The sequence below is a fragment of the Prionailurus bengalensis genome, chromosome E1 (genome assembly GCF_016509475.1).
Source record: "Prionailurus bengalensis isolate Pbe53 chromosome E1, Fcat_Pben_1.1_paternal_pri, whole genome shotgun sequence".
Classification (NCBI taxonomy): Eukaryota; Metazoa; Chordata; class Mammalia; order Carnivora; family Felidae; genus Prionailurus; species Prionailurus bengalensis.
Genome location: NC_057347.1, coordinates 14,366,639 through 14,388,493, shown reverse-complemented (window position 1 = coordinate 14,388,493; position 21,855 = coordinate 14,366,639). Strand labels below are relative to the sequence as shown.

The window sequence follows — 21,855 nt, the reverse complement described above, 5'->3', positions numbered from 1 at the left end:
ATCATTGTGTACTTTTAGCTTTTTTTTTTTTTTTTTTTTAAAGTTCATTCATTTATTTTGAGAGAGGGACAGAGGGAGGGAGAGCAAGGTGGGGAGGGGCAGAGAGAAAGGAAGAGAGAGAATCCCAAGCAGGCTCCGTGCTGCCAGCACAGAGCCCGATGCAGGGCTTGAACTCACGAACCGTGAGATCATGACCTGAGCCGAAATCAAGAGTTGGACGCTTAACCAACTGAACCACCCAGGTACCCCAATCATTGTGTACCTTTAAAGGACTTCTGTTTTCAGCCTTCCTCCTCAAATCTTGTGCATCCCGATGCCCAATTTAAATCCCTCCATTTTTTAATATGCTGAGATAGAGACATTCCTTTGATGAGGCTATCTTCCACCCACACCGCCCCCACCCCAACAAAGCATTACATACATATGCAACCCTAAGAGCTATGAAAATCAGTTTCCTGACCCCTACGATGCATACATAATAATGGCAAAAATAAAGCCAAAGTACAGGTATTTACATTAAATCCCAGAAGATGTCCTAATTGTTCAGGCCCAACTTCTCAAATTTTGCAAGTGGTTTTAGGAAGTTTTTCACATATCACAATTAAAACAAGACCAAAGGGAGAAAGTCAGGATGAAGAGTAAGACACTCAGGGACACAGCAGACAACATTCGTTTAACAAATATTTATTGTGTGCCTGACATGTGCCAGGCACGGGGCTAGGTATCCTTGTAGCCAAGGCCAGCTGACATTTGGAAAGCCAGGGTGGGGTAAAAGGTCAGAGCAGAACTCAACTCCACAGTTAATACCTGGAAAAGGTTAGCTTTGCCCTCTACCACCATGCTGGACATAGCTCAAGAGATCATATGACCACACAAAGACTCCTAAGAATGCTGATGTACTCTTTTAGGCTAGGTTCCCAGATAATCATACTTTTCTAAGAAGGTGTAAGAAGCAATTAAATGGACTTTAATTTGGTCCACTTAAGTGGACTGAACCTGATTCCTGACTGACTGATGAGCCCAGTCTGACTGATGAGCAGGATTCTGAATTGCTCGGATAGAGATGTATCCAATGTGGTACTCATTCAGTCATCAATGAAGCAGGCTCCTCGGAGCTGTAAGTTTCCACCGAAGTCCTCACCTACCTTCCTCCACTCCCACTGAGTAAAGGACTCCTCCGGAACCTACAGAACAGGTAAAACCAAGTCATGTACTTCCCCCTCTTCCTTGCCTCACATGACCTCACAGCTGGAAGAGTTGAGATTATCTAGCCAAACCTCCCAAGAGAAGGTGTCTTATCCAAGGTCACAAAGCTGCTTAGTGTCAGCTGGCAGGAGTAAGTGGCCTGGTTCTCCCTTGACTCCATGGGACAGGCAAGCCTGGGGAAGTGCGTCCAGAGTCCTTGAAAACCTCACAGAAATGGGTGATGATAGATAACTTCACCCCTTTTGGCTACAGACAGGAATAATCATTAACTTTGCTTAGTGGTGCCCAATAAACAAGCTTAGCAGGTGAGTGAGAAGGCAAGGAAAGAGAATCAGACTGAGGATCCAGAGGCTCAGATGGCCTGAGGATACTGAACTGCGTCAGGCCACTGAGGAATTAAGAGCTTCTAACTGGCCCTAGGTAGATAGCCATTCCTCACTGGTGTTTGTGTCCAGGCTGAAAAGGTGACTGGGGGAAAGGGGGCAGATTTTTATCCAGGCAACCACCCTGGGTGTGGACACTGAGTAATAAGGAAAGAAATGCAGCTCGGAAGCAAAAAGGGAGGAGCCACGCACTTTGAGCTTTTCTGAGAAACCAAGCTAGCTAAAGGCTACAGCTAGAGATGGGGGCTATAGAGGACTTGGAGGAGGAAGCTGATCAAACTGGAAAGGCATGAGGGAAGGATGAGAACTTCAGCTATTCCTCTAAAGAAAAAAAAGTGTCTTTATGAGAGAAAATGAATTCAGGTCAGTGGGAGTGAGACTGGGCAAGGCTGTGAGCAGAACGAGGGGTAGTCTTGTAATGTGAGTCAAGAGCCAGCTGGGTCAAGTGGAGGCAGGGGGTGTCCATGACAGGGGAGGCCCCCCAGGGCAGAGGGGCTGGGCTGTGATGTCCCACAGAAAAGACAGAGGTCTACTGTCCCAGCAAACCAGGCTCACACCTAAGACGCAGGCTGCAGAATCAAGACTGTAAAACCCAAGAGAGACCAGCTACCTGTGCCCTGAACCGATGCCTTCTCAGAATAGTACGTAAGGCGTGGAGTAGTGGCCTGTCACTGGCTGGAGTGCCTAGATCCAGGGCTCCGTCCACTCTCACAACTGGACTTCTTTCTAAAGCCCCAGGGCTCACTGGGAGAGTGTGTACTGGCCAGTGGTGGGGACACTCTAGGAGCCACATACTAGCCTGTGCCTCTCTTCCCACTTCTAGGCTGGGGACTGATGATACCAGTACATGAGCCCATCCTCAACCCCCAGCGGGCTTGAGTACCTTTCCCATTACCTCAGTTGGCAGTGCTGGAGCTTACCAGTCGTCTCTCTAAACAGTTACTCTGTGATAACTTGGAACCATTCGTTTAACACAGTTAGGTTCTTAAACTGCATATCATACACCAATACAAATTCAAGTGTTACATGTAAAAAATAATGCCAAAAAGAGCCATAATAAAATACAGGCAAACATTTTTTCTGCTCCACGGGTGGTGAAAGAGATTTCTACCCTTAAAGGAAACAAAGAAAATATAAAGGCAGAGAATGACAGATTTGATTACATAAACCCTCTACAAGCCACTAACTGTAACACCGAAACAAAATCACCACAAATAAAAAGGTATAGGACAAAATGGAGGTAAATATTGGCAAATGTGTCCTTGCAGTTCAGTAACAAAAATAACACTTGTGATGGAAAAATGAACACAGAACATAATTTAAATTTTATAAAATATACGAGATAACATATATAACAGAAATATGTATACAAAAATGTCTGGTCTCACTAATACTACAAAATTAAAACAATGAAAATATTTTTGTCTATCAATTGATAAAGGATGTTTTTTTTTTTTTTACAGATTTTAAGTAATCTCTATACCCAACGTAGGGCTCAAACCTACAACCCCGAGATCAAAAGCTATACACTCTACCAGCCAGCCAGGCACCCCAATAAAGGATTAAAAAAAAAAATCAGCCCTGTAGAGCTATCAAAGGAGTGCTTAAAACTGGCATGTATGGAAATGTAAACTAGCACAATCTTTTTAGTGACCAAATTGGCAATATACACAAAGAGCCTTTAAAAAGGTCATATCCTCTGCCTTCAGTAATTTTAATGTTTATTTATTTTGAGACAGAGTGTGAGCGGTGGAGGTGCAGAGACAGAGGGAGACAGAATCCTAAGCAGGTTCTGTGCTGTCAGCGCAGAGCCCGATGCAGCCCTCGAACCCACAAACTGTGAGATCATGACCTGAGCCGAAATCAAGTCAGATGCTCAACCGAGTGAGCTACCCGGGCACCCCTGCTTCATTAATTCTTACAGAAATTTATCCTAAAGCAGTAAGAAAACACATCAGATTTTTTAAACTAAATTCTATACCTAATGTGGGCCTGAACTCAGGACCCTCAAGATTAAGAGTGGCATGCTCTACTGACTGAGCCAGCCAGGCGACACATGAGGATTTTTATACAAACATGTCCATGAAAGCATTATTTACAATAGTGAAAAATAGAAAATTTCCAGCAAGGAACAACTGGTTTAGTGAAGGAACACTCTCAAGATGACATGTAAAGAAAACACGCTGTTAATAAACCCAAAATATGAGTGGTTGTCTCTGGACAGTGTGCTATCTGGTTATTTTAACTTTTTATAAGTCTTCCGACAGACACTAGTTTTATAATCAGAAGGTTATCACAATATATTGCTACATGAAAAGTATAAAACAGTCATATACAATATGATCCCACATTTGTTATTAAAAAATATATATGCATATAAAAATACTAAGATAACGACATGTAACATAACTCCATTTGAGTAGTGGAATTATAAAGTTTTATTATTTTCTAAATTCTTAGAGTGAAAATGCATTACTTTTGTAATTATTATGAAATTGTTAAAGGGGAAAAAAGTTCTCCCATGCTTTCTCAGGAAAGGACTCCTCTCTCTTGACCTCGACTGTGACCTGTTCCTACGGATCTACTTTCCATCCTGGTCCTTCTTCTGAAAGCGCTCCTGTTTCACCCCCCAAAGTGGGTTTCTTCATCTCCCTCCTCACCACCAAACCTATCTAAATCTCTTTCTGCTGCTCAGCTCGCAAGTTCCCCAGAAATGGTTCAGGCGACCCTTCCAATCCAGGTGAGAGATGAGGAAGAGCACTAAGGTGGTGGCACTCAGGATGGAGAGGGTGGGCTGATTGGGGAGGTATTTGTGAAGATGAAAGATTTTAGTCTCTGGTGGCAAAGGAGAGAGAGGAACAGAAATGTCTTATCTGGACAGCTGGATGGACTGTGACCAAGAAGATAGGAGAGAACCAGGTATAGATTGAATTTGACACTACCATGGTCCTGGGGGAGATGTCCAACAGGTGGTTAGGTATGTGGGTGTTGAAAGTTCAAGAAAGGTCTAGACTCAGGAATGATGAATCTATAGGTGAGCAGCAGTTGAAGTCATGGGAGTGGATGCGGCCAGCCTGAAGTGCTAGGAGCAAAGAGCAAACGAGGAACTTGGACCGAATCTTCGGGATTCTCTCAAGAGATGAGAAACACTCTAAAAAAGGGGGGGCAGGCAGGAAGCAGACTTGAGGAGCTGAGGTAAATGAGACTTAGGGAAGTGGAGGCAGTAAATATGTAAACAGTTCCACCCCCTGGTGGTGGAAGAGGTCACGAACTGACGGTCTACCAGGTTTTGACAGAATACTGAATTAACTGTCAGGATTTACAACCAAGTAGACTTCTCACAAATCTGGATTTCTGGCTTCCTGCAAAAATTCAGAACATCCAACACCATTTTTGCATGGCAACAACCAACAGGGATCGAATAAAAGCTACTCCCTTTTAGTCAGAACATGAGCTATTCCATCTTGCCTGGCCCTTGCCGTAGAGGATGAGAAAACACGATTCCCTTTGTGAATGAATAAAGTCCTACTGGTGCTCACCTAGAGTTCAGAGAAATACAGGCTAGAGTTTGGTTCATAAAGCCCCACACTTGACCCTGAAGGCAGAAATCCTGGGACAAACATAGCTGAATGAAGGATCCTTTGCCAGAGCAGACTGGGAACCCCCCTTTCCCAGCAAGAGACATCAAATCTCTTGACTCGCAAAATCTACAGAGGCAGGCCCATGCCTCATCCACTCTCCCAGGAAGGGCCTGGCCCCACAGTGCTCTCTGCATAGTCTTCTCTTTTTGGACAGCAGTAGCACAAGCTGTCATTTCCCTGGGGGCTGATTGGCTGCTAAAGCCAGCCAAGTCCCCTAGCTGGGAATTTCCTGGCTCTAGTTTCTAGACTCTTGGGCCACACTCCCTGAATGGGTCCACCAGATGGCAGGCAGCCTTTTCTTTCCTCCCGATTTACACGAGTTCATTCACCCTACCTGGGGAAGAGGACTTGCCATTTTTCTGACGACTGCTACCTTCTCCAGTAAGATCAAAAAGCACATCAATTCCGTGAGTGAAATATTTGGAGCTGCCTATTAAACTATAAAAAAAGTAAAACCCTTCTTCCATTATTATACAATTATGTATTGTCAAAGAGTCATTACCTAATTATCAGTTATTTTACATTGATTCTGATCCAACATGTGCTTGTACTAGACATTTTATTATGTGGTTTCCCTAACTACTTAATTATCTGCACTCCTGCCAAATGCAAAATTCTATGAAGATTTGGTAGCATAAATTAAGAACTAATTATAAGCAATTTCATTTATCAAATCTTACTCATTGATCATAGGCTGGAGAATAATGTTACCTTCAACTGTGAAGCTGGGTGAGAGAGGCTTTTTCTCTCTTCCCTAGAGGCAGGTCAAATGAGCCCAAAAGTCCATTTCCATATTAAGTGTAGCATTTGTTACGAATCTTCAGATCTGGTACAAGAACCTAGTCTCAGATCTCTGCGCCTGAGTTCAACCCCCATATCTCAGTGACTTAGCTCTGTGAATGACCTTAGGGCAAGTCACTTAAGCTCTCTGAGCTTCCGTTTCTTTAAGCTATCAACAGAGGGACATACACCACTGTGCTGGGTTCTTTAAGGAGACAATTTATGTCAGAAGATGGCCAATCAATCTGATTCCCTGTTTGTCACTCTGGTACATGGAAGCATGGGTTTTGTTTTTGGTCAAGTGGAACTCTACACCTACAGTTACATACTTGAGGTCTTGGACCTTTGACGGGAGTCTACTGGTAGATTTTCTGACCAGAAATGGACAACTCAAAGAATACAAATAGAAGAGCAAGTTGAGAAGCCCACTATGCTCATGTACTCCTCCGGGTGTCTTAGTACCGATCTCACTTTCATACTTTCACCTAACGGCTGCTGTTGTGAAGCAAGAATCCTTCATCATTTGTGTGAGGACGCCAAGGCTTAGTGAAACAGATTTACCCCTCTAGTGGAACTGGAACATAAACCCAGGTCTGATGACTGCAAAGTCTCTTTTCTGCTTTTCATTCCCCTAGGGAGGCTGGAGAAGCCTCTGGGATTTATAGATCCTTTGACCTCCTGGGAACATCATATACAAGCCAATTCTGCCAAGCCCAACTGCAGATTCTGGTCTACTCCATCTTACTTCAGCTTCTTGGCTCATAATGAGCACCCATGACCCTCCACTTCCCCATGGAGAGCCTGGAGTCCCTAAAGTTTCTGCTTGGACAGAGACAGACAGATAGGCCACACCTCAAAGGGCATGCAGAGGTGCAAGGCCTTTGCTCAGTCACAACACGGCCCCCTGCAGTAAAAGCACAGCCTCCAAAAGGCAGCATTAGCTGTTCCAAAAGGGAGCATTAGCTGTTCCAACCAGTAATTAAAAAAATAAACTGATGTTTTAGTCATTTGGGTGAGTCACAGCAGAGGATCTCAATGTCTTTCCAGAGCAGAGTGGGAACTCTCTGGTATGCGTGTGAGGCCCTGCTGCTAGTGGGGTGAGCTCCACGCAGGGCTTTCTAATATTGTGCTGGCACGAGCACCCAGACTTTGTACTTGGGAGCATTTAGAAAGGTTCAAGACCATCAATGCTCTACTCCAGAAGGCAAAAGCCAATTCCTTCTCACTAGTAAACCTCTTCTGGGTGTTACTGGGGTTAGTGCCCATTCAGCAAACCAAATCTCCTAGGCACCAACTTCTCTAAAGATGAGGTCACATCCCTTTCCTCCTGGGTGGCTATAAATGTGATGCACCTTTGGGACTTTCCTTCTCCCAGTGGGCTCCTGACTACCAAGCTGGACCCTTTTCCTCCTACTGTGCAGATCTGCTGGGCCCATCACCTCTGATACCTGTGCCACAATAGATGGAACTTTTCTGTGAACCAACACAGACCCGAGTTAGTAATACGTATGTTCTACACAGAAACATCCTGTATGGGAAACAAGGCCCAGCTAACCTATAAAATATATACAACACAGAGCCAACTGTGTCAACTTTTGATGTAAACAACATACTACATGCATGCTGGTCCACCAGCCAGATAAACCAAAACAAGAATTAAAAGACAAAGGAACAGTGAAATGTTTCTTAGAACTCTCTCTGTTAACTCTACCTGGAACATAAGACTTCTGAAAAATTACTGTTTAAGGTAACTAAACATTCCCCTACCAGTATCCCCATTAACTAGATACTAATAAAAAGTTAATCCAAAGGACTGACCCAGCCTGTATATATTTTAGAGTAGCAGGACACATGGAAATAAAACAGTCAATTGGGACCATAAAGAAACATAAAAAGGTTGAAAATCCATAAAAAAGATCATGGAGTGCTAGGTTTTTCTATTTTTCTACTTTTATTTTTCAAATTTTATTTATGTGAAAATGTACTTGTTTACATAAAAAATATTCTCTGGGTAGTAAAGGGATATTTCAAGAAAATACCAAGGGCACAATTTTATTCATTCACAGCAAAGTTAAGGTGCTTGATAAAAGGGCCAAAGATGCCCCCATGTGGCTAGAAAGGAAAATGCTGTGGTTTAAGAAAGATGGAAGGGACACACACTCCCTTCTTTAAGAGGCCTTGGATTTTCCATGGGCTTTTGCATCTTTTCCACAACTTGCAGTTTTATTACTTGTCAAAGCTTGAGGCTGGTGTTCTCACATCATTTCCATCAAGAGAAGAGAGGTTTCGTATTTCGAAAAATACACACTAAAACTTTAAGTAATCAACACCAACCCTTAAGATCGGCTGAAACTCCACCACTGTGACATGAACCTTGTAGGACTCACAGCAGCGCCCTGGTGTGTGAAGAGCAGGGCAAGGATGGGGGGTGAAGGAACCCAGTTGTTGGAAGCAAAGCAGATTCCAAAGAACAAAAGCAGCTTTAGTCCCTCTTGGAAAACAAGCTCAGCTTCTGTTTCTACCTTAGTTATCAAGAGAACAGAAGCCAATGCCAGGGACCAAAAAAGAAAATAAGATAATACCACAAAGATTTAAGTCCATACAATCCGTCAACATGAACTTGACCTCCAGACCCTTAAGGCAAGCACCACTCAACCTTATCATACATGGGTTAATAACCTATTTCTTTAAAGACAAAATTCCCTTTTCCCTTATACCAGAGGTGTATGTATCACACATCACACAATTATAAAATATATGCATAATGAAAATAATTTTTAGATGTTTTAAAAAAACGTTTTCAATGTTCTCTCATTAGACAGAAATAAACTTTTCTTCTCAAAGAAGAAAACGAAGACAACCAAGTGCAAAGAAGGCACTCAGAGCTCTAGCTGGAAGCTTCCCTCATCATACAGTTTTTAAATTCTAAAAGGGTGAGCTGACCACCTATAAAACCTCCTCCAGGACACCGAGCCTTAAACCTGGGGCACTGCAACACACAGAGACGCAAGACACATCTTTTGTGCCTCCGGTCACACCTTGGTACCAGACTCAAATGAAGGCTAATACTGTGTCCAAAATGCACGGGCAAGGAGTGTATGTAAACATACCACTCATCTAACACAGAAAAATACAAGACGTTAAAGAGAAGCGTAATATAAAATCAAATATACAGCATGAGTACAAAGTTAAACCCACACACTCATGCACCTCCCATCGACAGACTAGAAGGAAAACATTAAACACCAACAGTGGTCATAACTGAGAAGACTGTGACTGGGATGATTTTGTTGCTGTTTTCGACTTTGATTTTCCAAATCTTTAATGAGTACACGCTACTCTTTTACAATGAAGCAAATATGCAAACAATACGTATTGACCATTTATCAAATGAATAATTACAACCTAATTCAATTATCCTAAAATTCTATCAAGATAAGACACAAGGTTTGGGGCCTGCATAGGATTTAAATGTGTCAGGAGGACGGGGAGGTTGGGGGGGGGCGGGGGGAGGAGGCACAAGAGAAGATTACTGAACCAGAGGAATTCAAGGGCATGAATTCAATCTTGGCTCTGTGTGAACCTGGGTATTGATTTCCTCATCCTGTCAAATGAGAGGTTGGGCCAGTGCTTCCTAATCCTCAGTGGCTCACTGACCCCTCTAAGTCAGAGATCCTTATTTCCGGAGAAGTGGTGGTGGTAGTGGGTGTTCACAGAGCTTTTAGAAATAATCCAGGAGTTTTATGGACTCTCTAGAGATCCTTGGACCGGGTCAAGAACACTGGTTAATCTGTTCTCTTTTGCAGCTCTGTCTCCAATGACAGAGGGAAGTATAATATGGTCCTATTTTCATTTCTTGAATCTTTGCTGAGGGCTGGGTCTAGGTGTTGCCAAAATACGCCAAGGTCATCAGTTTTTTGCCCTAACCAACAGCCACTTTTCAAGAAAAAACTTTTTAATGTTTATTTTTGAGAGAGTGCGCACATGAGCGGGAGAGGGGCAGAGAGAAGGGTGGGGGAGGACAGAGGATCTGAAGCAGGCTCTGTGCTGATAGCAGACAGCCCAGCGCGGGACTCAAACTCACAAACCATGAGATCACGACCTGAGCTGAAGTCGGATGCTCAACTTTTAGACCCACCCAGGAGCCCCTAGCCACCTTTCAAAAGCATGGCTTAACTGCTCAGCCCCCATTTGCTTTGCAGATAGGAAGGAGCACCATACAACAAGTTCAGTCTAAACAGAACATGAGACTACTGGTGTAGAATCAAAATCAAGGTGTGAAAGTTTAAGTACAGCAGAGGGTAACTGAGACACCAAGAGAACAACAACAACAAAAATACTCTTTTTTTTCCAGAGGCATTCCTGCTGAACCCTGACATTCCAGTGAGAAACATGTTTTAAGAACATGGTTACCCTGGCCTCAGAATTCTCTAAGGCAAACAGGTAAGCACAGAAGGGATTACAAGGGGACCCACAAAAAACATTATTTGATCAACTACAAATTCTCTGCCAATAGATGAGACTTGCTTAAGCAACATACTGCTCATAACTATCTCGCTCCATTTATTTGTTTTTACTTTTTTATTTTTTACTTGAGAGAGAGAGAATCTTAAGTAGGCTCTACACTCAACGCAGAGCCCAATGCAGGGCTCGATCCCATGACCCTGAGATCATGACCTGAGCTCAAATCAAGAGTCGGATGCTCAACCGACTGAGCCACCCAGGCGCTCCACCCCCCCAATTTCTTATTTCTATCATCAATCATTTCTCCATTCAAAGCAATGAAAATATTTCCCCCAATCGCAGGATTCAAACATGATGGACAGATTTCAATTCTGAATACTGTTACATTAAAAATAAAACAAAGCTCCACTTTGTATGTCAAAAAAACAAAACAAACTCAAACCATACATCAGTAAAACTACTACAAAACACTACTTTCAAACAGTTTGGAGGTAGGGTTATAGCTTCATTCTGTTGTATCTCAGTCACATCTGGGAGTTTTGCTTACCTAATTATTTCTGAAATAAGCAGCATCAAAACAGCTATGAATCAGGAATGTGACATTTCCAGGAGCCCTCTCAGGTCAGCCCTTCTTCTTGGCATCACTAAGCTTTCTCCCCCACCACCTAACACTAGGCCAGTTCCTTCTCTCAGGACTGATACAGGGGTCATCAAGCCTATATACCCAGAGAAGTCTTGCAGGTGACTCCAGAAGTGGGCACAGGGCCTATCTGCCCGCTGTACTGCCTCTATTCAGAGAATGAGAAAGCCACCCCTCCTCAAGAAGCAACTATGGATGACAGAGACAGCATGATGCTCTGTAGTTCTGACCCAGACCAGACTCCAAAAACAATCCTTTTGGCCTCGGCTAAGCTAAGGTGATCAGCTTAAGTCAGGTTTAAATCCCTCCTGAATTTACTGATGGCTTTTTATTGATGCTGGTAACCACAATTTATCCTCATGAATTACCATACTAATGCCCAGTGACTTTAATAAGGGGGATTGGGCAGGGGTTAAAAATAGATTAATTTGTTTCTTTTCTTTCTTTCTTTTTCTTTCTTTCCTTTTTTTTTTTTTTTTTTTTTTTTAAAGAAAACTGCACATAATGACCAATGGGCCTATGGTGGAATACCTCTTGCCACACCAAGGCAAGCTACATTATAGAAACTTCCCAGCTGTGCAAGAATTTAACTAGCAACAAGCCTGAAAATTTGGTTACGTATATAGGTACAAAGCTGGTTCATCAAATCCCTATTCTGGCCCTCAACCCAATGCATTTCAACTAAAGCATCATCTACCTCCTTCTTTACATTTATTAAACACTTGAATAGGTAATGTCCAGCCACTCCTTGGAGATGGCTTCCTTTTTCAGACACCGGGCTGCTGAACTGCTCAGATGCCTCTCGGTCCTGGGCCCCATTGCTAGAGCCTTTACAATTTTCTGAAGCCTCCATCCCTCCCTTTTCCTCACTCCTTTCATCCTCCACAGGTTCTGGGTTTTCATCCTGGGAAAGCAGATCCTGGTTTGAGGAATGGCCCTCAAGAGTGGAAGATTCGCCTTCCTGTGCAGCAGGCCCACACAGGGCGCCCTCCCGGGGGCCCTGGGCCAAATCCTGGCTACTGCCAGACTCTCTCGGGGTGGACTTCTTCTCTTCCAAAGCTTGGATGACGTCCTCAGGAGCTCGCGGAACTTCTCTCAACTGTCTCACTCGCTCCCGTTTCTTTCTCCTTAAATGAATCCAGGAGTTTTCTATTGCTGTTAGGAAAAGACTAACCTCTTCCTTTCCACAGGGGACTCGTTTATGTTGAACCTATTCGGAGGAAAAACAGAATTTGATAGAAAATCACTTTTCTCAAAACTTCAAAAACAAAAAAGAAAAGAAAAGAAAAAAGATTATTGTTAAGGAAGTCATCAATGTGCTTAACAAAGTACCTTCAGATCGGTGAGGATTTTTTCAATCCACGTTGTCACAACTACTATGCCTTCCACTGTCTCAGAGCCCAAAGATGATGCTTTGAGGGATAATTCTTTCATCACAGACTCTAACACCACGAACGTGATGGGTTTCCTTGACTTCTCTAATTTTCTTCGCTTACTGGGTGGTGACTGAAAGAAAAAGAAGGCATGGGGGAAGAAGTTATCCAACTAATGAAATTTCATGTATTATAATGAACTCAGCCAGGGACATTTCCATGACTTCTACTACCAAATGTAGAGCACTAAAAAACGCAAAGACCTTTGCATGCCATACCATGCTGCCTATGGTCAGGCTATCAGCATATAACAGCCTCCAATTACTGAATGTCCCTCATCTATGTGTTGTGCCCAGCACACACCTGTATGATTATTTATTTCATAGCAACTCAAGTACCCTGGGGACTCTGTGTTCTATTCTATCAAGAACTGCATGGGGGCGTCTGGCTGGCTCAGTTGGTAGAGCATGTGACTCTTGGTCTCAGGGTTGTGAGTTCAAGCCCCAGGCTGGGCATGAAGCTTACTTAAAAAATTAAAATTAAAAAAATAAGAACTGCATGGTTTAAAATTCCCTACTTGTAGTCCAACTTTATACTTGTTGAGGCTTGAAGATCACATGTGAGGAATGACCAGGGTCAACTAGGATCACATGGGCAGAGAAGGAGGCCTGCTGCATCTTGGCTAATGTTGGGACCAAGCCAATGGCTAGCTGTGCACTGCCTCTCTGCTGGAAGAAGAGATACCAGTGGTGATGAGAAGAGTGGATTTGAAAGTTGGTTCCACACAATTCAAGACTCTCATCCTTCTATTTCAAGCTTAGAAAGTGAATTGTACTCTACCCACTAGAGGGACTCAAGTTCCATTTTAAAAACTAAATGACATATATTTAAAATCTGTTTCTTTAAACATTTACTAAATTTTTAAAATGATTCTTAGTTCAGGCTAGATATATTATGAACACTTTAAGAGGCAGACTTCCACCTGTTGACAAAATTTATCAAAACTTTAAAAAATTAAGATAATTCTAAGGGTCAGGGTCAAAGTGAGCAGGTGGAGATTATAAGGAGAAAGGCTCATAAAGAGAAAACACTTTAGTCAGGTTGAAAGCCCCTTTCCTGCAAAAAGCAGTCGCCGATAGTGGTGTTGCCGTTAACTGCAATTCTGCCTGGCAATGGTGACAGAGCACATGCATATACACACTGTCAGGTCCGCTTCCTGGGTGAGGCCTTGTAAGGAATAATCAGCAACTCCACATCCCACATGCACACAACAAAACAGCCAGTTTATTCCATGCTAGAAAACTTCTAGATCGTATTTCTAAGAAACAATCTATATTTTCCCTTTATACCAAGACATTTAAAAAAAAGGGGGGGGGGCAGAATTAGAGAACACTAGAAAACAAGTTTAGAAGAAAAGGACCAAAAACAAAGGGTACATATATGAGTAAGAACCTGCTCTTGAAAAACAAATCATGGACTCCAAGCTCTAAGTCTGAACTTGTTCAATTAATGTCTCAGACAAGATGAGACAAATTCATATTGATATTAACACAGTAGTATTGCTATTAATCAATCACCCAGCCTAAGAAACATATTTTCTATAGTCTACCGAGAGCCTAACACTTTCCATTAAGGAGTTTAAAACATGACTATTAAGCTGTGGAGGAAGAAAGATAATGGTGTGTAGGGGGGGAATGGGAAAGAAGAACCAGATTCCCCATTCCACTTCCCAGCATCCAAGGCTGTTACTATGGACAGTTCACTGTAACAGGAGCATCCCTGACAGCCCACCCAGCACACTAAAGGTCACCCAGAAATATGGCTAATAGGACAGTGCCTGCTATCTCTTCTGACAGAGATGGTAATCATTTGTGTTTACAAATTCAAACCAGCAAAGTGAAGATTTTGCCGTTTCTCGATTGGTCATGCTGGAGCTGGCCTACAATACTCTTTCTCCAAAAGAAAGAATGGACTCACCATCATTTCTAGAAATTAAAGGAGAGAAATGTGTCCTCACCGAACCTAACAAGACCTCTATCAAGGATCCACTTTCCAAGTTCCGAGGGAATCAGAAATAACAAAATAGACAATTTATTACCCTATTACCCCAGGATGAAAATGAAAACTTCTGCCTCTCAAATATGGTTCCTTTACCTTGCATTCTGGTCCCAGTTTTCCATATGTAATGGCCAACTGATAAATCTGGTATTTCTGAATAGTCTTAGTGAATTACTTTAATACACACATACACAGTCCTCCCAAGACTGTTTTAGTTTTACTCTATTATAGAAACAAGGCACTCAAAAGACAGATAATTTATAGTCCAGAAATTCTTGGGGTTTTAAATGATTAAAGTCTAACATAGGCTTGGCTTACAGCAATCATTCCTTTCCCCCTCTTATTTGTACTGAAATTCCTTTTTATCCCCCCCTACCTTTTTTTTTTATAAGTTTATTTTTGGGGCGCCTAGGTGGCTCGGTCGGTGAGGCGTCCGACTTCGGCTCAGGTCACGATCTCACAGTCCGTGAGTTCGAGCCCCGCGTCAGGCTCTGTGCTGACAGCTCAGAGCCTGGAGCCTGTTTCAGATTCTGTGTCTCCCTCTCTCTCTGCCCCTCCCCTGTTCATGCTCTGTCTCTCTTTGTCTCAAAAATAAATAAACGTTAAAAAAAAATTTATTTTTGAGAGAATGAGAGTGGGGGGGGGGGGGAAGAGAAGATCTGGAAACTGGCTTCACACTGACAGCAGAGAGCCCGATGTGGGGCTTGGACCCACAAACTGTGAAAACATTACCTGAGCCAAAGTTGGCTGCTCAACTGACTGAGGCACCCAGGTGCCCTTGAAATTTCTTTTTTTTTTTTTTTTAATGTTTTATTTTTGAGAGAGAGAGAGAGCACGCGTGTGCAAGCGGAGGAGGGGACAGAGGATCCAAAGTGGGCTGTGAGCTGACAGCAACGAGCCCCATGTGAGGTTTGAACTCGTGAACCATGAGATCATGACCTAAGCCCAAGTCAGACGCTCAACTGAGTAAGCCACCCAGGTGCCCCTGTACTGAAATTTCTTAGCAGGCAGGGCTAGAGTAAAATACAGGAGCAGGCCTTGAGAAATTAGTAACTAAACTCAACCCCATAGGTCCCCAACAGCAGGTAATCTTATACCCTGCCACAACACTAGAAGCTGTTTTCCCCCAACAGAGATAACTTATTGCAAATATGCTTATAATCTCAAATCACAAGTGTTTTCAACAAAGGGTGCCACACTCAAACTGTCATCATCTAGTTTAAGAGGCAAAATAACATCAATAATTTAACATTTTAAAATGTAAAACAAAATCACTTATTTACCATGGTTTATTCAGTTTAATGTGAAGAACCAGAAGGTGAACTTACAACTGATTTTGCATTAGAAAATATACTACTGTATTCCCCAGCTGAAAGGACAATGTGAAAGAAGTTTGGTGAGGAACTGTAAACTCCATAGGGGATACTAGTTTTGTATTTTTTGAATTGCAAGGATTTAATGAATAACAATCAACAGGGGGTGGGACCTCGAATGTTATTTTGTTGCAGCATTTAAGAATACATTAGATTGAGGGGCACCTGGGTGGCTCAGTGGGTTGGGTTGAGACTTCGGCTCAGGTCATGAGCTCACGGTTTGTGGGTTCAAGCCCCACGTCGGGCTCTGTGCTGTCAGCTTGGAGCCTGGAGCCTGCTTGGGATTCTGTGTCTCCTTCTCTCTCTCTCTCTGCCCCTCCCCCACTTGTGCTCTGTCTCTGTCTCTCAAAATAAATAAATAAATAAATAAATGTAAAAGAAAAAAATTTTTAAAAAAGAATACATTGGATTGAAAATATAAATAGAAAAACAGTTCTTTTTTAATGTTTATTATTTTTGAGAGACAGAGACAGAGCATGAGCGGGTGATGGGCAGAAGGAGAGGGAGACAGAATCTGAAGCAGGCTCCAGGCTCCTAGCTGTCAGCACAGAGCCCGACACGGGGCTCGAGCCCATGAACTGTGATCATGACCTGAGCCAAAGTCGGAACCTTAACTGACTGAGCCACCCAGGCGCCCCTGAACAAAAACAGTTTTAAAAAAAAAAAAAATTTTTTTTAATGTTTATTTTTGAGAGAGAGAGAAAGAGAGACAGACAGACAGAGTATGAGTGGGAGAGGGGCAGAGAGAGAGAGAGAGAGAGAGAGAGAGAGAGAGAGAGAGAAACACAGATTCTGAAACAGGCTCCAGCCTCCAAGCTGTCAGCACAGAGCCCGATGCGGGGCTCAAACTCACAAACCGTGAGATCATGACCTGAGCCGAAGTCGGTGCCCAACCCACTGAGCCACCCAGGTGCCCCTAAAAACAGTTCTTAAATTTTAAAATATGCTTTACCTAACAGGGCTGTAGATAAATTTCTTAAATCCTCACTCTTACTTTCATTTCTACATCTCAGTGGTGCAATCAGTCAAGAGACTTTCAAATGAGGTGTAACGTGACACAAATCCATGTAGCATCTGCTATGCTGCCAAAGCTCTGTTGTTAACTATGGCTAAGGCAAAAACTGTGTCAAAGAAGCCACAGGCTACAGGAAACCATTAAGTTCTCCCCAGTATCTGCAGGAAAAGAAGGGAGTCATTCACTAGAGATGTGCTGAGCAGGTAGCCACAGCCTCCTCGTTTTGACAGAACAAGCTCCAGACTGGTCCTGAGGGGAAAGGAGGGCTCTTCTTGCTCTCGGCCACTGCAGTGGAGGCTTTGCTGTTCTGCTGCGCTCTGAATGGCTGCTACCCTAAGTCCTCCAGAAACCAGCAGAATGCCTGTGAGCTATTATTCTGCACAGACTATCATTATCTGGAGAAACAGAGCCAAGGGGCCAACACTGACGCCTGACTAGAATACAGACAGGAGGTGTGCTGGGAAGGACAGCCAGATTACCTCACCAACTATGCCTTATTTAAATGTGTATCAGCTCTGCTGCCATGAAGTGGACTGAATATTTTGTTGTCCAAGAGTGCAGCTTTCCTGTTAACAGTTCAGTGGGCATTTCTATTGCTATCTTAATCTGACAGGTTACTGTTTAAAATGTCCTGAAATTGGGGTGCCTGGCTGGCTGAGTAGGTAGAACATGTGACTCTTTTTTTAAAAAAATGGTTTTATTTTTAAGTAATTTCTACACCCACTGTGGGGCTCAAACTCACGAACCCAAGATCAAGAGTCGCATGCTCTACCAACTGAGCCAACCAGGTATCCCAAGAAGGGGTGGTTTTAACCCTACATCTGTATTTCCTTACTCTAAAAAAACAAACAATGGAAGGATAAATTATAAAACTGTGTAAATAGCGACCCATGCAGCAGTGAGGTTTCAAAGACACAAGACAAGCTAGATTACTAAGTGTGTGTGTGTGTGTGTGTGTGTGTGTGTGTGTGTGTATATATGAGATTTGATTTTGAAATCATGTATTTTTCACAATTACAAAATTAAATAACACACAAAAAGGAATCCCTAAGAAATGAAATGAATGGGCTTGGTGGCATAAACCCGCAAAGAGGAAACATTCCAAATGACTTTAAAATCTATCACGAGACAGTCCCCACGGACAAAAGAAATGAAAAAACGACAAAATAGTTATTTTCACAAGTCATTTTGTTGATGATGTTAATCCTGAGACTGTTGTGGTGAATTGTGGGTCAAAACAAATGAAAAATTATGTTAGCATGGTTGAGGATTAAGCTGACTTTTTAGAGCCCCCAATTTCCTCATCTAGCAAGTGGGGACAATACTTCACTTGTTAAGTTTAAATAAAATGACATAACATGTGTGATGATTCACATAACAACTCCTCCATGAAGTAAGCTCTGACTAGCCAGCCGGAACTGCTTTCATTTTAGGAGCTCCCTAACTCCTGACCATTCATTTCAGCACTTACTCAGACATAATTCTGTAGCAATGCTGTGTGTGCATTTCCCTCCCATAAAACTAATCACCATAAGGATAGAAAATGGTGTCTTCTTTCTTTGGTGTTATCACAATGAAGATCATACTTAATAAGATAAGTAACTAAGCAAAGGGTCCTTAGCTCTGATTTTGCTCAAAAGCTCAGTTCCTTACTCGAATCTGTTTTACAGCCTGCTGTATAGCCTGGTACAGTGCTGGTTTTCAAGCCATTTAATAGCAGAATCTCTTCAAGAAATAAAGTCAATAAGTAATACTGATGTAATCAGATCATCTCTGGTTAAAATGACAGCAAAGCCTGAAGTTCCAACCTGACATCTGCCCCAGCTGTCATCTCCCTGTGGCACCCTACACAGAATCCCTAACCTATCTAGAACCAGTTTGCAAACCTATGCAGTAGTAAAGAGAGCACTGTCAGGAGACCCCAGCTGTGACACTAACAAGGTTACCTGATTAATTTGACCCCTTCCCTCCATCTGCTTTCCAAAAGCCTTCTAGCTTTACTTCCTTAGACAGGAAAGAAATGTCTTGAATGCAGAGGGATAATTTTTTTTTTAACCAGAATTCCAGGGCAATGGTCATAACTAAGAGCGCACAACTTGCTGGGGCCACACTATTTGTCCTTCTTGTTTTGACAAGTGTTAAACTTCTGAAAGCAAAGCAAAGCTAAAATAACATCTTGAGCAATTAGAGGAGAAGCTGGGACAAAGAGGCATTCTAAGTGGCTTGTTAAATCCGTAAAGAACAGTCCTCACAATATGCTTCCTTATATACATCATCAGTCAGGAATGATTGTACAAAAATTCTATCAACACCAGGACTCATCCTTTTGTTGCTAAAATAAATCCAGCTAAGAGCAATGGACTTAGTGTAGGCACTTGAATCAGAATTTTTTTTAGCATTCAGCACCAACAGCAACGAGTTAGTGGGCCCGAGATAAGTGAAAATAGAAGTTGCCATAGTAACTTGCACATTTACCCTAAAAAGGCAGGAGTGGGGGTGGGGTGGGGAAGTAGGTCAATATTTCTACTTAACTAGCTCTAGTCCTTGGCTTCCTCTCCTCATCGAAAGCAGCATCCTCCTACCTACCCACCCCTAACAGGAGCAAGAGGGAGAAAGCCAGGTGAGCATTTCAAAATGCAAGAGGTGGGAAGAGGTCCAGGTAGATGAAAGGAGAACCAAGAGGACAGCTCACTGAAAACCTTGCCAGTGCCCTGGGACCACCCCTGGGAAAGCAGTTGCTGATCAAGGGCACCAGTGCTAAGAAACTGTTGCTGGGTTACTGCAAATCAGAAATTGCCATTTTCCCTGTAGTGGTTTAAGTGCACCTAATGGAACACTTGGGAACATGTTATTAACAGCTTTGGGTTGAGGAGAGCGGTGGGGTGGGAGGAGTATTCTGGTATGGGAGAACCTGAGGCCCTTTGCAAAAGGCATTCTTTGATGGTTGAAACTATGAACAGAGCTCAAGGATGGCCTAAAAGACAGGGAGGGAGAAGGATCCTTTTCAAAATAAGCTGATTTTGCTAACACAGAAACATAGTGCCCTTTGATATTTTCATCTGAGACAGCTACTAATCCAAGAGGGCAAAGGGGACTCTGGGTTCTGAGATGGCATGGAATGTGCCCAGAGCCCATTATAAGCTCTTCCACCTGTGGTGCCAACAAATGTGGGAAGCAGGTTAAAGAGAAATCATTTGGAAACAGATACAGTTCCACCTTCCTGCAACTGTTAATATCTGCACAGGGATAACCCAGTGTCTGTGCAGGGACAATCTAGGGCATTACTAATGATTTTAACCATTTGGTGTAAAAGCCTCAATATCCTAGAAAATGACAGGAAGAATAATCTGTCAGGAAAGTAAAAAAAAAAAAACAAAAACCCAGAAACATCTTTTTAAATAGTGAACACTTTGGGGCGCCTGGGTGGCTCAGCTGGTTAAGCATCTGATTTCAGCTCAGGTCATGATCTTACAGTTTGTGAGTTTGAGCCCCACGTCAAGCTCTGTGCTGACAGCTCAGAGCCTGGGGCCTGCTTCCAATTCTCTGTCTCCCTCTCTCTCTGCCCCTCCTCCACTCATGCGCACATGTGCTCTCTCTCTCTCAAGCATAAACATTAGAAAATAAATAATAATAAACAGTGAACATTTCAGGGGCACCTAGGTGGCTCAGTTAAGCGTCTGACTCTTGATTTCTCTGAGCAGCTCAGAGCCTGCTTGGGATTCTTTCTCCCTCTCTCTCTGCCCCTCCCCAGCTTGTGCGCGCGCGCGCGCACACTCTCTCTCTCTCTCTCTCTCTCTCTCTCTCTCTCTCTCTCTCTCTCTCCCTCCCTCTCAAAATAAATAAACAAAAACAAAACAGTGAACATTTCAAACACTAACCTCTAGTCTCTCTATATTGCATTGTACAGAGGGAGGCATAGGCTTCCACAGGATAGGCCATTCAAACTTGACTGGGACACTTATTTCAACCCAGCAGCGCACCTAGTAGCAGAGTACATGGAGGACAGGCTCAGTTTTAAATCTGAGCCCATGTATACAGAAACATCTGCAAATTGTCCCCTGCACTCCTCTGTCCTAGGAGAGAAGGGGAAGAGGCTCACAGACACAGCAACATTTAAGACTTGAAAGACCAAGAGCAATCAAGACTTTGGGAAAGGAGCACCCATAATAAGCCTATTGTATGGATAGGGGATCACAGACCTGAAGGACCAGGTACTAGGCCTCCATAATTACTATGGGAAGAAGGGGCACAGTGCCCAGCAATGTGTGCATAAACTTAAGACAGGAGACTCCAGGTGACAAGGCTGATCACTCTTGTGAAGGAAATGTGAGAACAGATGCTTTCCTATTATCACCTCTCAGTGCAGCCCAGAAAAATTACTCAGTCTAACCACTTTAGAAGTATTTTTCCTTTACATATAATAGCACAAAGGACAGAGAAATTTGTGGAACAAATCATTTGTTAAAACGTTCTATTCCAGAAAATGTTCAAGCTTAGGCATATGCAAAGTAGAGAGACTAGGATAATAACCTATACCCAGCTTCAAAACTGATCAATATTCTAGTGGTAATCTTAAAGCTAAGACAGAACCCTTTACTGGAATAATCCCTAAGTGTTACACATCAAAAGCCTGCAACACAAAATGGCAATTTCTGTATTCACCCATAACTCCAAGAGACAGCTACCCTATGAAAGAAAGCATATCAATAAAAAAGAAAAATAAACAGACTTCAATTTCAATTCTAAAGGAATAGCCAACAGAATAATTATACCTGCAAGGTATTTCTACAGGTTATATGATCTAAATTTTTAATTCCCAAAAGACGCATTTCTAATTCATTTATATTTGCTCAACAAGATTCACGGTGCTGCCCAAACCCACAGAGAAAGGCTCCATGGTCACCAGTCAGCCTTATAGGACT

The 21,855-nt window shown here is 42.7% G+C and overlaps 1 protein-coding gene across 2 annotated transcripts in view; it reads right to left on the bottom strand.

Moving 5' to 3' along the window:
- Nucleotides 1-668: 668 nt before the first annotated feature.
- METTL16 (methyltransferase 16, N6-methyladenosine) overlaps nucleotides 669-21,855 on the bottom strand; it is an 82,574-nt gene continuing 61,387 nt past the window's right edge. For both annotated transcript variants that reach the window (XM_043583436.1, XM_043583437.1), the window contains exons 9-10: nucleotides 12,447-12,620; nucleotides 669-12,324 (exon numbers count right to left, since the gene is read on the bottom strand). In XM_043583436.1, coding sequence (XP_043439371.1) covers nucleotides 11,701-12,324; nucleotides 12,447-12,620 — 798 coding nt within the window. In that variant the 3' untranslated portion in view covers nucleotides 669-11,700. The remainder of the gene's footprint in view (nucleotides 12,325-12,446; nucleotides 12,621-21,855) is intronic.